Consider the following 22,810-nt stretch of genomic DNA (forward strand, 5'->3'; position numbering starts at 1 on the left):
GATTTGCAGATCACTAGGAAATGTTTTTCTTCGTGTCTTACAGTATGCAGTATGAACATGTGTGTAATTCATTTTGTCTTTGTGTCGTGTCCTCTTGTGAAACCGTGTTTACACGCAGCTGCCGCTCAAATCATATTTATGGGAGTGAGTTAGTATTGAAAATACGGTCTGCCATGTTCCATAGTACCTTACCGAACATAAATAGGAATTCTATACTGTGTGTACTTCTACTCCTGTCCGATGAGAACTGGATAATGACTATAGTTTCTGATGGTGTGTTTTTTGTTGTTCAGCCGTATCCATGAATTCAAATTCTTTCAGAGCAATTGTATATAAATCTGACGGATAAATGGCAAGCAATTACCGTCAGCAATGGCCCACAGCTTTCTTTTTTCAGTCCGTTATTGGATGAATGCAACGACTGGATGATACATGTGTAGGGAGGTCGGTGCATGACGGATGTTTACGATTTGAGAGTAGTGATGTCACACATTACATTAAAGTAGCCTCGACGGTGTCTTTGAGGATCTTCTTGTACTCAAACATTACTGAGCGTTCCACAATATGCCTAACAGTTGGGGTGTGTGTGTGTGTGTGTGTGTGTTTTTTTTTTTCAAATAGTGTTTAGAAGTATTATTTGGTAAATTAAATTGTAGGGAAGCTGGACTGCAAGCCTCGAAGTAGTTGCGACGCTTTGAGAGTAGACCGGCTCAGATAAGGTAACATTTCTCTCCCTCTTTCTATCCAAGTGTTTCCTACCATCTGTCATCGTCATCTTAAAATCCTAGTATTTTTGTTTTTCTTTTAATTTCTAATGCATTTTTAATTTATTATTACTTCCATTGTAATTGCTGAAAACTATTATAGCTGTTTGTACATCTACAACTACATGGATACTCTGCAAATCACATTTAAGTGCCTGGCAGACTCGTACAGCGCGCGGAGAAATCGAATATCTATATCTTTTCGTGCAAGCTCTGATTTCCTTTATTATATTGTGCTGATCGTTTCTCCTTGCTATGGTCGTCGTCAACAAAATATTTTCGCAATCGGAGGAGGAAATTGGTGATTCAAATTTCGTGAGAAGACTCCGTCGCAACGAAAAACGTCTTTCTTTTAAAGATGTCCATCACAAATCCTGTATCATTTCAATGACACTATCTCCCCTATTTCGCGATAATACAAAACATGCTGCTTTTCTTTGAACTTCCTCGATGTACTCCGTTAATCATAGCTGGTACGGATCCCAGACCGCGCAGCTGTACTCCAAAACGAGACGGAAAAGCGTAATGTCGGCAGTCTCCTTAGCAGATCTGTTACATTTTCTAAGTGTCTTGCCAATAAAACGCAGTCGTTGGTTAGCCTTCCCCACATTTTCTGTCTTTCCTTCCAGTTTATGTTGTTCTTAATTGTAATTTTTAGGTATTTAGTTAAATTTGCGGCCTTTATATTTGACTGATTTATGGTGTAACCCGAAGTATAAAGAATTCCTTTTAGCACTTACGTGGATGATCTCACACTTTTCGTTATTTAGGGTCAACTGGCAATTTTTGCACTGTAGAGATATCTTTCGTAAATCGTTTTGCAATTTTTGATCTTCTGGTGAGTTTGTTAGATGATACACGATAGCATCATCAGCAAACAACCTTGTGTAGGTAAGGAACAGCATAAGAGCCTTTAACACTAACTTGAGGAACGCAGTACTGAATATGTTTAGTAATCCACACTAAAAGCTGTAAAATGGACGAGCTATTATAAAAATGTAAGGCAACAGGTCTCTAAATGAGCAATAAATCAAATCCGACTTCTCACATGGCTTAGTTTGAAGTAGAGCGCACTTTCTCATTTGCTGTGATCCGAAATATGAACGACATTCTCTGTGTACATGATAAGATTACCATAACCTTTGTACTTGGGTTATAGATCTTCCTCGAAGCTGCTTTTTTCCTGTGTCTCACGCAAAAAAATTGTCAAGCGTTTCGTAAGGAGCCTTTGATGTAATTTTTCAAGAACAGCAGCCCAGTGAGTAAACTGCCCGCCTCTTACGACGATGACGAGAGTTCAATGCCCAGCTATTACCAGGCGTACCGGTATGAAATGTGCGTTAAGATACAAATGTGTCGATAGGGAACATTTGTTGTGAACAAGCCTTAATTTTTGTTTGTTTGGTTGGTATGACATCTGTCAAAGATATTTAGTATACATCAAGTCATGGAACAAACAAAATCATATGTTTTCATCGTGTTAATAATGGCGAATTTTGTACTAGAAAGTGACGATTTGCGGAAAGCATTAGCTTTTTGTTTTCATTAAAAAAAAAAGTGCTGCAAAGTCGCATGGTGATCATGTTCTATCAGAAGCAACATGCAAAAGATGGTTTCAATGGTTCAGAAATAATGATTTTGATGTAAGAAATGAAGAACGTGGAAGACCACCAAAAAAGTTCGAAGACGCAGAATTGCAAGCAATATTGCATGAAGATGATACTTTGATTCAGAAGCAAATGGCTGCAATGCTAAATGTTGCACAACAATCAATTTCTCACCGTTTGAAAGCTATGGGAAACATCCAAAAGTGTGGAAAATTGGTGCCACATGAATTGAATGAAAGACAGATGGAAAACGGAGAAACGATTTGTCAAATTTTGCTTCAAAGACATAAAAGAAAATCAGTTTTGCATCGAATTGTTACTGGCGATGAAAAATGGATTTATTTTAAGAATCCTAAACGGAAAAATCATGAGTTAATCCTGGACAACCATCAACATCGACTGCAAAACCAGATCGATTCGGCAAGAATCTCTTTGTTCGGTGGGATCAGAAAGGTGTGGTGTATCATGAGCTTCTAAAACCCGGTGAAACTGTGAATACTAATCGCTACAGACAACAAATGATCAATTTGAACTATGCATTGATCGAAAAAAGACCAAATGGGCCAGAAGACATGGCAAAGTAATTTTTTTACACTACAATGCACCTGCACACAAAGCAAAACTGGTTCAGGATACAATCAAAACATTGGCTGGGAGCTGCTACCCCAACCGCCGTATCCACCAGACTTGGTCCCTTCCGACTACCATTTGTTCTCATCAATGGGACACGCATTGGCAGAGGAACACTTCGATTCCTATGAAGAAGTCGAAAATTGGGTGTCTGATTGGTTTGCTTCAAAAGACGAACATTTCTATTGGCGTGGTGTCCACAAATTGCCAGAAAGGTGGTCAAAATGTATTGAAAGCAATGGTTGGTACTTCACTTTTCGATTCAAAATTAGTGTTTCATTTTCACACAAAAAAACGCTCATTTCATTACGGTACACCTGGTACACGCTAGAATTGTGGTAGTTACAATGGTGCGACTGACGTCACGGTTGTTAAACAGTATGACAAGCAGCCTCTGCCACGCTAGTGTTCGCCTAAATGAGATAATACGCTCATAATTTATGGTTTGTATCATTTAAAAGACAGTCAGTTACAGTTTCTTCGCGTGAAGAGAGTTCTACATCTACATCTACATTGATACTCCGCAAGCCACCCAACGGTGTGTGGCGGAGGGCACTTTACGTGCCACTGTCATTACCTCCCTTTCCTGTTCCAGTCGCGTATGGTTCGCGGGAAGAACGACTGTCTGAAAGCCTCCGTGCGCGCTCTAATCTCTCTAATTTTACATTCGTGATCTCCTCGGGAAGTATAAGTAGGGGGAAGCAATATATTCGATACCTCATCCAGAAACGCACCCTCTCGAAACCTGGCGAGCAAGCTACACCGCGATGCAGAGCGCCTCTCTTGCAGAGTCTGCCACTTGAGTTTATTAAACATCTCCGTAACGCTATCACGGTTACCAAATAACCCAGTGACGAAACGCGCCGCTCTTCTTTGGATCTTCTCTATCTCCTCCGTCAACCCGACCTGGTACGGATCCCACACTGATGAGCAATACTCAAGTATAGGTCGAACGAGTGTTTTGTAAGCCACCTCCTTTGTTGATGGACTACATTTTCTAAGCACTCTCCCAATGAATCTCAACCTGGTACCCGCCTTACCAACAATTAATTTTATATGATCATTCCACTTCAAATCGTTCCGCACGCATACTCCCAGATATTTTACAGAAGTAACTGCTACCAGTGTTTGTTCAGCTATCATATAATCATACAATAAAGGATCCTTCTTTCTATGTATTCGCAATACATTACATTTGTCTATGTTAAGGGTCAGTTGCCACTCCCTGCACCAAGTGCCTATCCGCTGCAGATCTTCCTGTATTTCGCTACAATTTTCTAATGCAGCAACTTCTCTGTATACTACAGCATCATCCGCGAAAAGCCGCATGGAACTTCCGACACTATCAGTATCTTATAAAACAGTGGACAGTGTAATTGCCTCCTGTCAGAGAATGAGTGAATTCAGCACGAAGGCTGTGCCCTGTTCACTCATATTTCATAAAAAAGGTTCTCTGCTATAACCCCCCCCCCTCTCTCTCTCTCTCTCTCTCTCTCTCTCTCTCTCTCTCTCTCATTGCACGCGAGTGAGTAAGAGAGTTGGCGTTTGCTCAGCTCTTCCGCTCTGGCCGTAAACTGTGCCGCGGCTGCTTGATCTCGTGGCCGGCTGGCTGGACGCCAACTGGGCGAGCAGAGTCGCGAGATAGTCCGCCGTGGGGTAGGCCAGAGCACGCCAGCCGCTGGCGGGGCACGTCCTGTCTGCTGCTGCTGCTGCTGCTGCCGCGTCACGCAGCGCCGTATTGATCCGCAGGCAGACGCCCGGAATCTGCCGCTGGCGCCGTGACGTAGGCTCCACACATCCACTGTGTCCGTCTGCAGGCTCTGCGCCACCGCGTTTACAGGTGGTTAACTCACTTGCAGTTTCTGAGCATCGTCTATTACTTACCAATCAGTAACATCTACATCTGCATGGATACTCTGAAAATCACATTTAAGTGCCCGGCAGAGTGTTCATCGAACCACCTTCACAATTCTGTATTATTCCAATCTCGTATAGAGCGCGGAAAGAACGAACACATACTGAGTGATGAAAAAGTCAGTATAAATTTGAAAACTGAATAAATCACGGAATAAAGTAGATAGAGGGGGTACAAATTGACACACATGCTTGGAATGACATGGGGTTTTATTAGAACCAAAAAAACGATACGGAAGTTCAAAAATTTTCCGACAGATGGCGCTTCATCTGATCAGAATAGCAACAATTAGCATAACAAAGTAAGACAAAGCAAAGATGATGTTCTTTACAGGAAACGCTCAATATGTCCACCAACATTCCTCAAGAATAGCTGTAGTCGAGGAATAATGTTGTGAACAGCATGTCCGGAGTTATGGTGAGGCATTGGCGTCGGATGTTGTCTTTCAGCATCCCTAGAGATGTCGGTCGATCACGATACACTTGCGACTTGAGGTAACCCCAAAGCCAATAATTGCACGGACTGAGGTCTGGGGACCTGGGAGGCCAAGCATGACGAAAGTGGCGGCTGAGCACACGATCATCACCAAACGACGCGTGCAAGAAATCTTTCACGCGTCTAGAAATATGGTTTTTTTTTGTTCTAATAAAACCCCATGTCATTCCAAGCATGTGTGTCAATTTTTTACCTCTCTATCTACATTATTCCGTGATTTATTAAGTTTCCAAATTTATACTGACTTTTTGATCACCCGGTATATCTTTCCGTACGAGCTCTGATTTCCCTTATTTTATCATGGTGATCGTTTCTCTCTATGTAGGCCGGCGTCAACAAAATACTTTCGCATTCGGAGGAGAAAGTTGGTGATTGGAATTTCGTGAGAAGATCCCTCAGCAACGAAAAAGACTTTGTTTTAATGATGTCCATCCCAAATCCTGTATCATTTCAGTGACACTCTCTCCCCCATTTCGCGATAATACAAAACGTGCTCTCCTTTGAACTTTGTCGATGTATTCAGTCTTTCCTATCTGGTAAGGATCCCACACCGCGCAGCAGTATTCCAAAAGAGTACGTAGTGTAGGCAGTCTTAGTAGATCTGTTACGTGTTCTGTGTGTTCCTTCCAATTTAAGTTGTTCGTAGTCGTAATCCCTAGATGTTTGAATTTACAGCCTTTAGATTTGATTGATTTATCGTCTAACCGAAGTTTAACGGATTCCTTTTAGCACCCGTGCAATGACTTCATACTTTTCGTTATTTAGGGTCAATTGCCAATTTTCGCACCATACACACATCTTTTCTAAATTGTTTTGCATATTTTCTTGATCTTCTGATGACTTTAGTAGTCGCTAAACGATAGCATCTTTTGTAAACAACCAAAGACGGCTACTCAGATTGTCTCCCAAATCGTTTATATAGATAAGGAACAGCAAAGGGCTTGTAATGCTATCTTGCAGAACGCCAGAAATCATTTCTGTTTTACTCGATGACTTTCCGTCGGTCACTACGAACTGTGACCTCTGTCACAGGAAATCACGATTACAGTCATATAACTGAGACTATATTCCATAAGCATGCAATTTCTACACTGCATCACATAAGCGGCTTGTAGTAAAAGTCTTGCGGAAATCCAGAAATACGGGATCAGTTTGAAATTCCTTGTCAATAGCACTCAACAGTTTGTACGAGGAGGAAAGAGCTAGTTGTTTAACAAGAACGATGTTTTCTAAATCCTTCTTAGGTGTGTGTCAATAGACAGTTTTCATCGAGGTAATTCACAATGTTCGAACACACTATGTGGTCCAGAACTCTGCTGCATATCGATGTTAATGATGTGGGCCTCTAATTTAGTGGATTACTCCTACTCCTTTCTTGAATGTTGGTGTGGCCTGCGCAACTTTCCAGTCTTTGGGTACTGATCTTCCATCGAGCGAACTGTTGTATATGATTGCTGTGTACGGAGCTATTGCATCAGCATCCTCTCAAAGGAACCTAATTGGTATACAATCTCGACCAGAACACTTGCTTTTATTAAGTGATTTAATTTGCTTCACTACTCCGAGGATACCCGCATCCACGTCATCTACTTTATAGTGCGTGGAAAGGAATGGTTCATGCCAAGATTGGTTGTTAACAGTTTTCTGTCACAGCTGCAGACAGTTACAGCAAACTCGCTAGTTACAGAACAGAAAAGAAAATCTACTACGTCACAGGGGGCTACTACGTCACAGGAGGCTACTGGGCTCTGGAACAACATTCTGGCGACACTGCCAAAGGTTGCTAGTAATTCCGTTACTTACAGACCCAAGAGAGTCTGAAAGCAAAGTCTGCAAAGCTTATGGTTGTAGTACGTAGATCCGTACGGCAGCACACAGCTCATCACGTATGGCGGAAACAAGCTTGGTTGAAGTGAAGAGACATACCGAATGCGGTAATTACTGTGGGGGTGGGTGGCTCACATGTCTCATCACGTACAGCGAGATTGACAGTAGCGTCGAGCGCTGTGCGCTGGTGGCATCCTCTGTTCCAGTGCCTGGTTCTATTCCATTCTCGTCAGGAAAGGTGAATTTGTGTAGGTTCAAATTTCCTTTGAAACGTCCCTATGCAAGATCTGCGTTGGAAGCAGTAAAATTGTTGCATAGTCTATCTCGAATACAAGTGCTCTAAATATATCCATGAGGATCTCTCTTGAAATAATTACCGTTTATGCCTATTTACTAGACTTTGGAATGGGCTGCATGAGTCTGTTACGATCTCAAAACTTTCTTGGATACCTTCGACGTATTCGTTCCGGTATAGGCTGACTTAATAATGACTCCAAACGCTGCCATACGGAGCCAAGTGGCATAGTGCTTGGGAGACTAGGCTTGGTTCGGGAGGATCGTATACGTTCACTCATACGCAGCGTTTATTTGCTCTCAGTATATCGCTTTAGGCAAATACTGGATGCTTCCGTTTTCACGAGCAGGGGTGATCTCCTGCGCATATTCCTCCAACCAGTTCGTGCGCCACCTTTAATGACCTCTTTGTCAAGGTGATGTTAGTACTTCTGAACTCGGAAGCACTGCTCTGCAGTAGCTTACGCTTTCATCTTGCATGGAACTTTGTTAGTAGATGCATTGCTTTTTGCTTAATCGTTTCAGCAAAAAATGTACTTCAGTTAGCAGCCTTTATTATTAGTGATTTAACATGTACGATCCTTTTCATATTGATTCGTAGTATTGCGGCCACGTATTTAATTCTTACAGGCATCAGGAGGTAAGTACCAACCTTGTAATCTGATACTATCGACATTGTATTGCAGCTATCTACATTAAAGAAGGGCTTCCATCGTGTACTCAACCTTCACCCACAGACAGCCAGCAACGATAATTTCGTGTGGGCGGTACCATCATTAGTGAACACTCAGTGTGTGCTGCTGACACTACATGACAGATCTTTTACGTCTGTGGAAAACATTAGTGGTCTTATTACGTTTCGCTTGCACCCACCTGTTACTGTTTTACAGTTACTTAAACACTGACTGTCCAGTATAACGTGCTAGTTTCTGTTATACGAAATCTCTTTAAGCCAATCAGTTACTCGTGACAATATCTGTATGACTATATATTCCTTGTCAGTTACCCGTATAGCAGTGCTGAAAGCCTTTGTGAAATTATGGAAGGTGGGAGCTGTTGGTATGACAGTGCCTGCTTTTGCAATCAGCTTTGTATAAAAAAGAAAAGGATGTGTTTCACACAACTGGCGTTTTGTGAACCAGTTCTGCTACGTGTGCGAAACAGTCGCAGTGGGAGGAAGATATGTAACTTCAGTTACACCTGCGTCATTCGTTGTTACAATCCAAAGTGCAGGGGAGGTGCGCTGTTGCGTATCTGACTGATGGTTTCTCTTAAAAAGTCACTATTAACAAACAGTCAAGAATACAGTGACGGTACTCGTCGGTTTGAAGTCAGGAGATAAAGAAGAGGAATAAAGACTTGCGCGATCAAAGCCTAGTTAATCCATTGAAACAGACTAATTTTGTCAGCAGCGCATTCGCTAGCACACGAAAATGATTCCTACAGCACATTCTTAAATTGCAGATGTCGTCGTTGGTTGATTTGTTCAGCAGCACATAAAAAAGCTCACAACTCTGTGAGAGTGAAATAGCAGATAGCGGTGTCGTTTACGCCAAATTTACGAGAATCGTGTGCGCATTAGTCTTATGCAGAGGTATTTACGGTGACGTTGTTATTACCACAGCTGTCCATTTTACATTTGCACTGCCTTCCAATCTTAGTTGCTGTCCAGAGATATTGATTCGAGAGACAGCATGTTGTCATTCTCTTAAACAGTGGAATTCCTATCAGTATTTGTACTTCTATTATACTACGCTCTGAATAATAAAGCGAAGTAGGGAAAGCACTTGTCCATTGGAGTATCTCCACAGAGAAGCGTATGAAAAGTATGCTGAGTGACGCAAAGAAACGGTCAAGAAATTCTAAAGTACCACATCTCTCAACACGACTGACGTTGCTACGTTCTCCCACAGATGTTTTGACTGCTGTGATGCTCCATTTCTCTCGTAAGAGCAAGTTGATGGCCGGGTATTGTCCTTTCGATTCGTCAGCTTAGTTTCTTTAACCCACCAGTAGAATAATTTGTTAGTACCTTCGTATGCACTTCAGTAATAATGTATTTATCCCAAACAAGGGCACTCTTTAGCATAAAGCCCTCTAAGACACCCATAGTAGTGCTTACTTGTCCGACCTGTCCCAGAACCTGCGCCCTCAGTGTACCACTGGACTATCGGGTTTTCACCCGCAGCAGAAAGTTCTGTCTCGCTTATTTTGCATTGTCATCGACCTTCAGATCAGCATTGAGGGCGAGTATCCAGTTGCGAGTCCAGTGGGAGTCATGGAGACAACCGTGGTTGCCATTTTCATGAATTCGTCCTTCTGCGCAGGCTTCCGCGTGTGTAGACACGTCGCAGTTTAGTCAGTCGCGTGGGCTCTTCTGTTAACATGAGACCGACTATTTCCTTCCTCTTCCTTCTCTGACTGAGTGGAACCTGCAATGTTCGTGACATTATCATTCATCTTCCTTCTTGAATTTTTCATCTCACTCAGTGAAAGTTCGATATTTTGCACTATTTGTAGCCGTCATACTGACATTTTAGTCGGACCAAGGAAGCGAGTACTCTGCGCTGACTTAAATTATCCTGATCATTGACAATAAGGAAGAAAAGTTGTAAGTGAAACTTCGTGACTGATTAAAAATTGGTGCTTCGAACGAGGAGCTCTTGCTTTTCAGAGAAATGTATTACGGGTTGTGCTATCCAGACTTAAGTCAAGACCCATTTCAAAAACGAAATCCTTCAATTCCCATCTACTGATTTCGAAACTGCATAAAAGCTCTCCGTGTTTGCTTGACTGGCGGTCATGAGAAAAAGACGTGATGGATAGCATCTTAGCCAAAGACTAGTGGTTGTGTGCAGAATCGTTCTCTAAAGATGTAGTAGTGGTAGTCTACTTTAGCAAGTGTGGAACTGGTTGTAGACTCAACGTATAGCCCTCTCGATACTGAAGAACTTAAAGGTGTGCTAATTAACACTTTGTTTGCAACAGGAGACGGGAATACCTCTGGATGTGGCGGCGCGCTTCCAGATAAATATCCTTCTGCAGCAGCAGAGTTACATATCGTAAGTACTGCATCACAGTTTCTGCTCACTTCCATTGGTATTGCTTTGGCTACATGTGTATTACGTGCGCTCTCTCTCTCTCTCTCTCTCTCTCTCTCTCTCTCTCTCTCTCTCTCTGTGTGTGTGTGTGTGTGTGTGTGTGTGTGTGTGTGTGTGTGTGTGTGTGTGTGTGTTTTTTTGTTTTTTCCACAAGAAAGTGCAGGTACCGACGCAAAAGATGGTAACAAATTACACAGCACAATAGAAGCAGAACGGGACAAGAACCCGAAAGTAAAGAAGTGAAGTGTGTGTAGATGACCTACAGTATTCTTAATTTTAATCGCAATACCGGGTGTTTCAGAATGAATATCGAGGTTTTAAGGCTTTGTAGCATATATTAAGTTCATCTTACAACTAAAATGCTCTAAAGCCAACAGACTACGGTTTACATCTGAACTTTCCAAACGAAATGTTGCTGCATGACATGAAGAGTTCCTGGATCGTGTCGTCTTCAGTGATGAATAGACATTTCACATAAGTGGAAATGTGAACATATACAATGTGTGCATGTAAGGCTCAGCAAATCCTGACGAGAGGTAAAATTTCAACGCGATTCCCCTAATTTATTGTGGCATATCCCGGCGGATAGTTTATGGGCCTTTTCTTTCGGTGCAGCAACTGTAACTGATGATTGTTATCTTCATGCGCTAGAACTATTGCTCTTTCCTGAGCTGGAATAAGGTGAACCACAGAAATTTATTAGGTAGGCAGATGGTACGCCGCATCACTGCCAGTACGCGATTGCTTAAATGACGTTGTACCGGACCATGGGATTGGCCGCAAGGTGCTGGATGAGAGATGATGATTCGGGTGGCTTCCACTTGCACCCGATCTGACGCCATGTGATTGTTACCTTCCGACCATCATAAAGGGGCGCACGCGCGTTCGCATCCGCTGCCGGCTGGTAACCCGGCTTAAGAAACAGCTTGTTGCAACATTTATTCCGGACAGCCTGAGCGTGGTTTGGGAAGGGCTCGCCTATCACCTCGATGAGTGAGGAACGTTACACGCTTCTAAGAAAAACAATTTCTCTTTCATTTGATCTGTTATTTGTAATTGTAAGTTGAATTTAATGAATGCTACAAAGCCTTACAAACCCGATATTCATTTTGAAACACCCGGTATATACTCCGAATGGGCGATATTTTGGAGTGAATATAAGTTTCACGTCATTTTTTCTGTCTACCGGCTTTCATTAGTTGCTTCAAAATTCGTGGATGTATGTTCCGTCTATGGAACTAATTAAAGGCAGATTTTTATTGCCATACGCATTTTGCTTCTTTTATTTGTGAATCGTCTTCAGTGGCCTGTAGTAGATGTTTCTTTATATATATTTATATAGTCCTGTTTTCTTTCGTTTTTTCGGTTATCATTAACTTTTTTAGTAGCACAAATATGGTGATGTGAAATTGTCGTTCTGTTAGCTCAAGCGTGTGGTCCTGGAGATGTGTTCATTAGTCTCCGTGCGCCAGTCGGCTGGTTTGCGGCGTTCTGTCAGCCACATTTGATTCAACACTTCGCACACATCACTTGCACTTAGCATTTTATGTTCAACATGTGTGTGTTTTCGGTGTGTAATGTTAAACACAAAATGCAAGTGATGTGTGCGGAGTGTTGAATCAAATGTAGGTGAAAGAACGCCAGAAATCGGCCAGCTGGAGCACGGAGACTAATGAACACATCTTCAGGATCACATGCATTAGCTAACAGCGCTGGAAATCGTAACACAGAACGATAATTTCACATCACGAAAGTTATGCTACAGAAGTTAGTTCTAACCCAGAAAACAAGGAAAAAAGACAAACCGTAACATAGTAATGTATTGTAACTGCCATATTATAAGTTTATTACGGGCCGCTGAAGATTCTTCGCAAATAAAAGAAGCGGAACGAGTATGGCAATAAAAATCCGCCTCCAGTTAGTTGAATAGACGGAACATACATCCACGAATTTTGTGTGTGTTGGGACTAGAAAGGCATGCAGACACTGACGAGCCAACTGGCTCGTGCGGCACCTAGGTTGCTCGCGGACTGCTCGACACGAGACACCTGCTGTCGGTTTTTCCGGCAAATAATAGGGGGCGCTGAGCGCTGAGACGTGTGTGTGTGTGTGTGTGTGTGTGTGTGTGTGTGTGTGTGTGTGTGTGTGTGTGTGTGTGTGTGTGTGTGTGGGGGGGGTGGGGGGGGGGGGGTCGGCACTGTTGCGTCCTTAAAAGTGCCTACAGGTTGTCGAGCGATGTGGCCCACGAGATAACTCCCCCTAGTAATTTGAAAAATATGTTAAGATCAGCCAACCGGTTGCATAGGTTTTCTATATACCTTGACCGGGTTTCGCCACCTCTAAGGGTGACGTCATCAGAGGGTAAGGTAATTACTTGAAGAAAATATCGTCATAGATTTACAGTGATTTAAGAGCTGAGTTGCTCAAGTCATGCATTAAAATATAAAACATAATGTTCTTCAAAAGGTCAAACATTAAAACATAAGTAACACAGGTGTGGTGTGAGGAGACTGACACCATGTTCAAAGCTGTACGCTTCTTATCCCCCTGGTAACTTAGGAGCCACACGCCAGAGTATTGCACGGAGCTGGAGGCGTGCCGCAGTGACCAGTGTGTGCTTGTGTGTTGCGGCAGGATGCTGCGGGGCGTGCCGCGCGTCTTCTTCCCGATGCTGTGGTTCGAGGAGCGCGCGTCCATCACGGAGGAGCTGGCGCGGCCGCTGCGGCTGCTGCTGCTGATGCCCACGTGCGGGCTGGCCGCCTCGCTGGCCTCGTGCGCGGCCGGCGTCGTCGCCCTGCTCATCGCCACCGGCCTGCGCCTCAGGGAGCACCGCGCCAGGACCAGGTAAAACACCTCCTGTGTACCACCTGCAGGTGTACGGCGGCGGGCAAACAGCTGGTGGGCTCGTTGTGTTGTACGTCATCTTAGGCCGGTATTACACTATCAAATTTCTGTCAAATTTCTGAGTCAAATTTGTCAAATTTCTGAGTCAAATTTGTCAAATTTCTGAGTCAAATTTGTCAAATTTCTGAGTCAAATTTGTCAAATTTCTGAGTCAAATTTGTCAAATTTCTGAGTCAAATTTGTCAAATTTCTGAGTCAAATTTGTCAAATTTCTGAGTCAAATTTGTCAAATTTCTGAGTCAAAGATATTTGATGGTGTAATAGGGAACTTTGTAAAATGTCGTCAATATTTGATCAAATCTAGGGCCTCGCTGTAGATTTGATCAAAGAAGTCGCTTGACTTCTGTTCACTGCAATGTGGCATGTTACCACATGGAGCACTAGCATCGCTGCAGCGTTCTGTCGTCTCTGGTGTTTTTATAAACATTGCCAGTAAATACAATTGGTGTGTGCTGACAACTACAAAATTAGTAGAGATGTATGAAGCTGATGAGGCGCTTTACAACGTGAGGCACCCTGAATACGAAAATAGATTAAGATGATTGGAGACCTGACCTAACATAACCCAACCCAACCTAAGCCTCTCCTGCAGCAAGGAATAAGATTGTTGAAGTGAGCCTGTCTTCTGCAGATATAGCAGTACTTAATATTGTACTTTGTGATGTGAGAATACACTTCACTGAGCACATACAGAAATGTATGCTCATCCATTCTTAAGTAATTGATGTACGACTTGACGTCCTCCACTATAAGTTTTGTTGAATGCTTTTATCGTGTCGTCGTAAAACCCACGGCTTCACCCAGATATGTTTCCTTTTTTTCCCCCGCTTCTCTTCCGCATGTGCACACAGTCCAATTGTGGTACGTACAACTGCTGCGGTTAATAACAAGTTGTTGTTGTCAGCCATCCTGAACTTCGACGAAAAATATGATGATAGTGTAGAACCCCTTCTAGCGCTGCGTCAAAGATCTTTGTCAAATATATTTGATGGAATATGTGATCACATCTTTGATCAAATCTTTGACAAAGACATTTGATATTGTAATACCGGCCATAGGCTGAGGCCACACTTGCGTTTTTTGAGGCTGGCCGCTCAGTGTCAAAAGGCGCTACAGTTATAGACAGGCTGGAGAAGGCCGGTAGTTGCCACACACGGTGTCTCTTTCTGCTAACGTCCGACGAGAAGGCGCATCCTCGAGGTCCGACGCTCGTCGGATAGGACGGGGCACATTCCCTGCGTCAAAAGACGCTTCTCACATTGCGTTCCCACGTGAACTCAGTAGTAACTCTGCAGTGTGTCGACACAAAGTAGTGTGTGTAGTCAAGTGTTTCATTACAGTTCTTTCGATGTGTGACATGGAAAAAATTTAAATTGATAGCGAAAGTATTATTTTAGAAGTTCAAGCTCGACCTTTCATATAAGACATTCAAAATACCGATTATAAAACAAAAAAGAAGTGACGGTTGGCACTGCAGAACAAGAAGCAAACACGACTCCTGAAATACAACATACTACATCCAAAGCCTCTCACCCTGCTCGCACAGCGCAAAGGGAGAAAGAAAGTCCATTTGCGAAGAAACGAAAACAGGAAGAGTTTAAAAAAAATTGTTGGGCGTTTTGGAAACCAGTTTGCAACAATCACATACAAAAGAACCTAGAGCTAATCATCCAGATGAAATATTCTTATTTTCGCAAATGCCCCTTATTAAAACCTTTAGGCCAGCTGAAAAGTTGGATTTTCATTTGAAATATTTACAATTGGTTCAGTCCTACACACATGCACAGCCGTCCAGAAGTACATCTGAGTGTGACCAACTATCATCTCAGTCCACAAGCAGCACACCTGCAATGATCTTCGAGGAAAAATCAAAAGATTCAATCCTGTCCTTTTATGCACTTTAAACAAATAACACAATAAGTAATAAAACTTCACTTCCCTCAGAGTAATTAATAGTTTCTCTTCAGCCCTTATACAATCACGTAATCGAGTGTTTCTTCCACTAATAGCATTCGACTCATTGGACAGCAGAGTTACGTATGACTTATTAGACATCCTGCACTACTCAAACTTTTCGGGGTTTTCTTTAAGTTTGCTCTGCAGCAGATTGAATGTTCCCCTCTCTGATCTATCCTCAATTATTGGAAGAGTCCAAAAACTTCTTTTTTGTCGACGTCGTCTCCCTCGAATCAGTAACAATGCAGCACACATTATTGTTACAGATTGTTTACTTAATACATTAATTTCTCAATGCTGCGATATCATCCAGGCAGGTCTGAAACGCTACTGAGCCGTATATGGCCACATTCACGTCTTCGGTCGCTAGGACGCGTTGCCCTGTAAGAAGCTATATACACGGTCGAATGTTGCCACCACCAGGCGACTTTAACCAGCCGGGGTGGCCGAGCGGTTCCAGGCGCTTCAGTGCGGAGCCGCGCTGCTGCTACCCTCCCAGGTCCGAATCATGCCTCGGGCAGGGATGTGTGTGATGTCCTTAGGTTACTTAGGTTTAAGTAGTTCTAAGTTCTAGTGGAGTGATGCCCTCAGAAGTTAAGTCCCACAGAGCTCACAGCCAAGCCAGGCCACTTTTCAAGCTGCTTCTTTAGACGCTCAGCGTCCAGCTTCAAAACACGCAAGTGTGGCCGTATTCTTAGTCCACTCGAAGGGCGTCCGCGGGCAGGGGTGGTCAAACGACCGTAGATGCGTGTGGCGGGTAGCCTACACAACCACCCTCTATCCGCTGCTTCGATGAAGGTAGGAATGTGCGCCCCATCGTGTGGGGTAGTATTGGAGAAGCTCAGTGACCCCAGGTGCCAACTCGTACCGTTCTGCGGGAGCAAAAGAGGGCGTTCTGTTGGGAGGATACATCTGCATCTACACTGAAGTGCCAAAGAAACTCGTATAGCGAAGCGTATTCAACTAGAGATACATGTAAAAAGGCAGAATACGGCGTTGCGGTCGGCAACACATATATCAGACAACAAGTGCCTGGCGCAGTTGTTAGATCGGTTAGTGCTGCTACAGTGGCAGGTTATCAAGATTTGAGTTTGAACGTGGTCTTACAGTCGGCTCAGGAGCGATGGGACTCAGCATCTCCGACGTAGCGATGAAGTGGTGATTTCCCATACGACTGTTCCACGAGTGTACCGTGAATATCAGGAATCCGGTAAAACATCAATCTCCGACATCGCTGCGGCCGGAAAAAGATCCTGCAACAGCGGAACCAACGACGACTCAAGAGAATTGGTCAACGTGACAGAAATGCAAATCTTCCGCATATTGCTGCATGTTTCAATGCTAGACCATCAACAAGTGTCAGCGTGCGAACCATTCAACGAAACATCATCGATATGGGCTTTCGGAGTCGAAGGCCCACTCGTGTACCCTTGATGACTGCACGACATAAAGCTTTACGCCTCGCCTGGGCCCGTCAACACTGACATTGGACTGTTGATGACTGGAAACATATTGCCTGGTCGGACGAGGCATGTTTCAAATTGTATCAAGTGGATGGACAAGTACGATTGTGGAGACTATCTCGTGAATCCATGGACGCTGCATGTTAAAGATGGTGGTGGCAGTACAAAGGTGTGGGGCGTGTGCAGCTGGAGTGACATGGGACCCCAGATACCTTTAGATCAGACTCTGACAAGTGACACGTATGTAAGCATCCTGTATGATCACCTGCATCAGTTCGTGTTCATTGCGCATTCTGACGGACTTGGGCAATCCCAGCAGGACATTGCGACACCCCACACGTCGAGAATTGCTACAGAGTGAGTCCAGGAACACTCTTCTGGTTTGAAACACTTCCGCTGGCCACCAAAATCCCCAGACACAAACTTTATTGATCATATCTGGGATGCATTACAACGTGCTGTTCAAAAAGAATCTCCACCCCCTCTCAAAATTTATGGATAGCCATGCAAGATTCATGGTGTCAGTTCCCTCCAGCATACTTCAGACATTAGTCGAGTCCATGTCAAGTCATGTTCCGGCACTTCTACGTGCTCACGAAGGGCCTACACGACATTAGGCATGTGTACCAGTTTCTTTGGCTTTTCAATGTAAAAACTAGGTTACAAGTTGACAACAATATTAAATAAAATCGTTCATAACTTCTGAAATGTTTGCGTTAGGACGTTCAAGCTGCATGGTTTGTCGTGGTACACGGTGGGAATTAGTATGGGCATTGCGGTTTGGTTTAGCGACGAAGCCCACTTTCATTCGGATGGATTCGTCAATAAGCAAATTCGGAGCAATTGGCAGACTGAGAATCCGCAATTCACGATCGAGAAGTCTCTTCAGCCTTTACGGGTGACTATGTGCAGTGTCCAGTTACCGAATAATCGGTGCGATATTTCTCAATGGCGCGGTGACTACGGAACTGTACATGAAGGTTTTGGAAGATGATTTGATCCCCATTAACCAAAGTGACCCTGATTCATGCAAGACGGAGAGTGCCATGTTATTTATTACACTTGTTCACGTCATCCTGTACAAAGTATCTTTCCTCAAACTGGTTCTGCACTGCTCCTCTGCACTCTTCTAGGTACACTGGAAGATAGCTTAGGGTTACGTGAACAACAATTACTTTGGTGAGCGTGACTGGTGGGTAAGTCAGCGTCAGGCTGCAACTGCAGGGGTTGTCCGCTCAACCGTCGTTCCTAGGATTTATCGTCACTTACGTCTTCTCTCAAGTCTGCAAAACATCGGAGTATCTGAAAAATGCAGATTTGATACGTGATTTAGAGTGCACTTTGAACTTGAACTGCACCAGTACAACGACCAGAAAATCGAGGCATTCCACTCTTCGTAGTACCACGGACATAGATACCAAAGCACTGCTTTTCGAACCAAACCAAAGCACAGCTTAAAGTCGAGTATTTAGTTGATATAGATTTCAGTATTCTGTAGTAAGACTCAAGCAACAAGATATTACCGACTACAAGCTTCAAGCACACATGGTACGGACGCAGGAGGAATGCTCTTGTACAAGCCCTACCTTTCAGCGTACGAGCGGTCGAGTGCAGCCATTGTATTCTTGCTGCTCACGGTCCTATCAACTGCCAGTGACTCATGAGCGGAGGTAGTTGTATAAGCCTACTGAAAAAGAGCTTGTATAACACGTCTTTCCTAATGGCGTAGCAGAAAGCCACTTGCATTGAAATCGCGTCAGTCGTTACACAACCTCGGGAGTTCCAAGTTTTAATGATCAGCACCACAGCCATCAGATGTAAGTTTTTGCGATATGAGAAGTATTACACGACGCTTCAACATTCCAGAGAAAATGTTACTTGCATGTTACTTGCATGTTGATCGTGTGATGTGGCAACGTATCGTGTGTGAACAGTCAGAACGTATAATATAAGATGTAATGAATGTAAAGGAAAATACCATTAAAATGTGGCAATGTCGATAAATCGAATGTTACCTGTTGTCACATGACCGATTTTACGATAGTAGATAACTTTTCTGAAAATCACACGAACATCTCGCTTCTCTGGTATGTCACTACTACTACTACTACTACTACTACTATTACTACTACTGTTGGGCTGTTGATGATGATGATGATGATGATGATGATGATGATGATTATTACAAAGACAATGGTGACGCCAAAATAATGCAGTAGAAGTTGGAATAGCAGTTACAGATAATGAAACTTTGTCATATTACAAATACAACTCTCTTTGTGTTGAAGGAAATGAAAATTGTACTGTAACGTAACATAACCATTGACAAGCCAATCCCTTGCAATCGGCTTGACATAAGAGTACAATAATCAATACAGCTCAGCAAATCATTTTCGTCACAGGTATCACACTATTCCGCATACATAATATTTCAAGCCAGCTGCAATAAGACGATTGGAAATACACGGATTTAGCACCCGATGTGGATTTTAATAATATTCTGCGTTCCCGAAAGAAAACTGTTAACCTGCAGGATCCCATGATGGTGATAATAAAAACAATAGTAAATAATAATAGTAATAGTGAAACGGACGCCAAATTTGAGACGCAGAATATGGAATCACCAGAATAGTAATATCTCCCAAGATGATAAGTTCAAATATTTAGTTGCGATTATTAAATATTCAAATTTAAAATCAGAACATGAGAAAAACTTGCAAAACGACAGCTGTCGTACAGAATAATTTGGATTACATATAATAAGAAATTTTTGTCATAAAACGCCGAATCACGGTTCGTGAAACATAATTACTTTACGCATTATGGCAGACTACAAATCGAAAAACAGAAATTACAAGGAAAATTGTAACATGAAATGCGAAAATGGAATTTGGCTAAATATTAAATCAGTGGGCGTCTGTGTGGTTACAGAAAAAAAACTCTGCTCAAATCAGGACCCCTAGCAACTATAGTTAATAAGGAATGAATAACAAAAGATAATGCTGAGCTATTATCGAAGAGGAACAGAAATAACTAGATAGAAAATTCAAAGTAAACTAAAATATTTGCAGAAATCTTTGACGATCAAGTAAGTCAGGACTATAATTATAAACCTGCGGGAAGCCCACTCAAGAAATTACACACGATGGACAGAGGAACGAAAGCAGAAACACGGCGTACAGCTCAATACATAACGGCAGAAAAATAAGAAAAAAATGCGTTGCAAGAACTCATCGAGCTTCACAGTCGCGTAAAATGAACAAAACAAATCAGTGTGCTCTCAGTTTATCTCGTCTTTTTTTATAGCAGGTACCGTGTAACTGTACCTGTTTTCACTAATAACAATGTTAACTGAGATACACACGTTGTTAATGACTAAATACAAGTGCATGTCGCCATCTTAAAAGGAACCTGCTTAGGAAATGATGCGTACTAAAGGGATTACGAAGCGTTCTAACATTTCAAAGAAGAATGAAACTGGCTGGATGGATGTTTACAGTGCGCCAATAACGTATCAAAACTTGGCCATCGATAGAAGGAAATTGAGAAAGACGACAGATCAATGGGGCGACTGATACGTACAACACGATGTTGAGTAGAAGGTTCGTTCTCGAAATAATCATGAAGTTGCGGTTACGCAATCTCTCCACAAATCCAGCAAGGTACGCAGGAGCACTTTTTTGAAGTTCGGTAAGCAAGGGGGGTGGAGGGGGAGGGAGGTGGGGGGGGGGGGGAGAGAGAGAGAGAGAGAGAGAGAGAGAGAGAGAGAGAGAGAGAGAGGGGGGGGGGGGGGGGCGGCGGACACGCTTCAACGTGTGAGGTTCATCAGTCCCACATAGACAGATAGCACAGTTCGTAAAGAGCATTCCCTGTGGAAGGCAAGAGATGGAATCGAATCTGGAACACAACACAGTTTTAATCTGGCTGAAAGTTTCTTGCGAGATTCGTTGTGGATTCGAGGTCAATGACGTTATCAGTGTATGACGAATGAGAGCTGCACATTTACGGGAGAGGAGGGCTTCCAAGCAACAGCACGTTGAACGAGCAGGACATCAGAGCAGAACACGGAAAGCGGAGAGTAGCATTCCTCGACTGGTAAGGCCAAGCTGAAATGAAGGTGGGAGAGTGTTTAGGAACAATGACGGCGAGAGGAATTTTACGGTGCGCGGTCTGCAGTTAGGTAAGCGCGGCGCCGGCAGAGGCGCTGCTGTCGCACCATTACTGTGGGTGCTTGCGGGCGTTAGTGAACACGCGGTGCCATTTACCGCTAATCGAAGACCTCCCTTGGTATCTGCCAGCCTCGGCCGGAGCTTTCTGCTCCCGTGTAACGTGTGAAGCAACGTGCATTAGCTGAGGTCTCTGCTGCAAACGTAGGAGCCTAGAGCAAGCATCAGCCTAACACAAGCAACTTAAAAAATAACGCTTTATAGGACCTTCGATCGAAGTAAATGTTGCAAGCTATAACTACAATGAAATTTTACAGTTACGTGACAAAATATCGTAAAAAATTTGTTCGTAGTATTTCATTTGTCAACCATTATTGATGGCCTGAGCACACTGATAAGCCAAAACATGACGACTACTTCCAACCGTGAGATGCAGTGGCGCCTAGTGGTATAGTAGATATTATAGTACAGTGCTATACTGTAATAGATGATCTCTGGTACCTGTATCGTAAATTCTCGTTGCCAGTTTTGTAAAGGCCTCATCGCTACTGCTGTGGAGGCAGAGTTGCCACTGATGTTACGGTAGGCCGAGTGTGAGAGTTCGTGAAACGGCTTCTGGTGCAGTACACCGCTAAGACAATTTCTCCCTGCCACTATGCCAGTTATGCCCCATGGTCAGGTAATACGACAGGAGAGCGAAGGTTCTACAACACTCCAAACAAATTAGTAACAAAGTTACAGAAACCAGTTTAAAAGGTTTATTTATCATTGTGATTAGTAAAACAATGAAGTCTGCAACACTGCATGTAATATAACATAAAAAGGGACCTCAGTGGTCATGTGGAAATAACGATTGGTAAGCTTCATAGGACATAGCAAATGCAACTTGCAGCTACTTTCTGTTAACTTCTAAGAGTTCACTAACCACGTTCCCTGTCTAAGTCAGCCCTGGACGATGATCTATAACAAAGTGGGCGAAAGATGATCTTCCGAGTAGGCTTCTATCCGTTATCGTCGTGTCATTGGCGAACTGTACTCGGCCGGCAATTGGCCGAGGCGAAGTCGATGATGCAACTCGGGCAAGTGGCGATTCTCTGTGACATTGGCACCAACTCGCATCTTTGCGCCTGTGGCCTTTTTGCCCTGGCTTTGTCTTATTCGGACGACACAGAAATCTGAGATCTCATACAAAAAAAAGACAAATGATGACGCAAGAGCGAGAGTGTATTCAGCAGTGATGCAGTTACGCAGTGACAAGGGTTCTATGTGACATAAACATTTCTCTGTTACGGAAATCCAATTCTATCGGACAGTCGTACGAACTGTCTGAACAGTGATCTCCGATGGTAAAAACCGCCAGGTAATCCACGTCATCCATATGTGTATGCTATGCAAGTTAATAGTTGCAGGACTCACCTGACAGACTGCGAAAGTAACAACACCGTTATGTGGCAGGTTAGCGTCAAGCAAATAGTGGAGAAAATGCGAGAGGGTGGCATGGATGTACGGAGATTCAGGGGCCTAGCGATAATGCCGGCGTACCAGCGCGATTCGAGGGTCTAAGACGAAAGAAACGATGGAAAAATACACTCAGTGAAGATATGAATTTTGCTGACCTTTGTCTATGAGACACATCGTATCGAAATACGTAGACAGTGTTTAGCGTTCAAACGAACGCCATGATAACG

General features: G+C 43.2%; 1 protein-coding gene across 2 annotated transcripts in view; it reads left to right on the forward strand.

The window, feature by feature from the left end:
* LOC124802522 (protein croquemort-like) overlaps positions 1–22,810 on the forward strand; it is a 286,085-nt gene that overhangs the window by 211,643 nt on the left and 51,632 nt on the right. For both annotated transcript variants that reach the window (XM_047263365.1, XM_047263364.1), the window contains exons 8-9: positions 10,521–10,594; positions 13,268–13,477. In XM_047263365.1, coding sequence (XP_047119321.1) covers positions 10,521–10,594; positions 13,268–13,477 — 284 coding nt within the window. The remainder of the gene's footprint in view (positions 1–10,520; positions 10,595–13,267; positions 13,478–22,810) is intronic.

Source organism: Schistocerca piceifrons, chromosome 6 (genome assembly GCF_021461385.2).
Source record: "Schistocerca piceifrons isolate TAMUIC-IGC-003096 chromosome 6, iqSchPice1.1, whole genome shotgun sequence".
Taxonomy (NCBI): Eukaryota; Metazoa; Arthropoda; class Insecta; order Orthoptera; family Acrididae; genus Schistocerca; species Schistocerca piceifrons.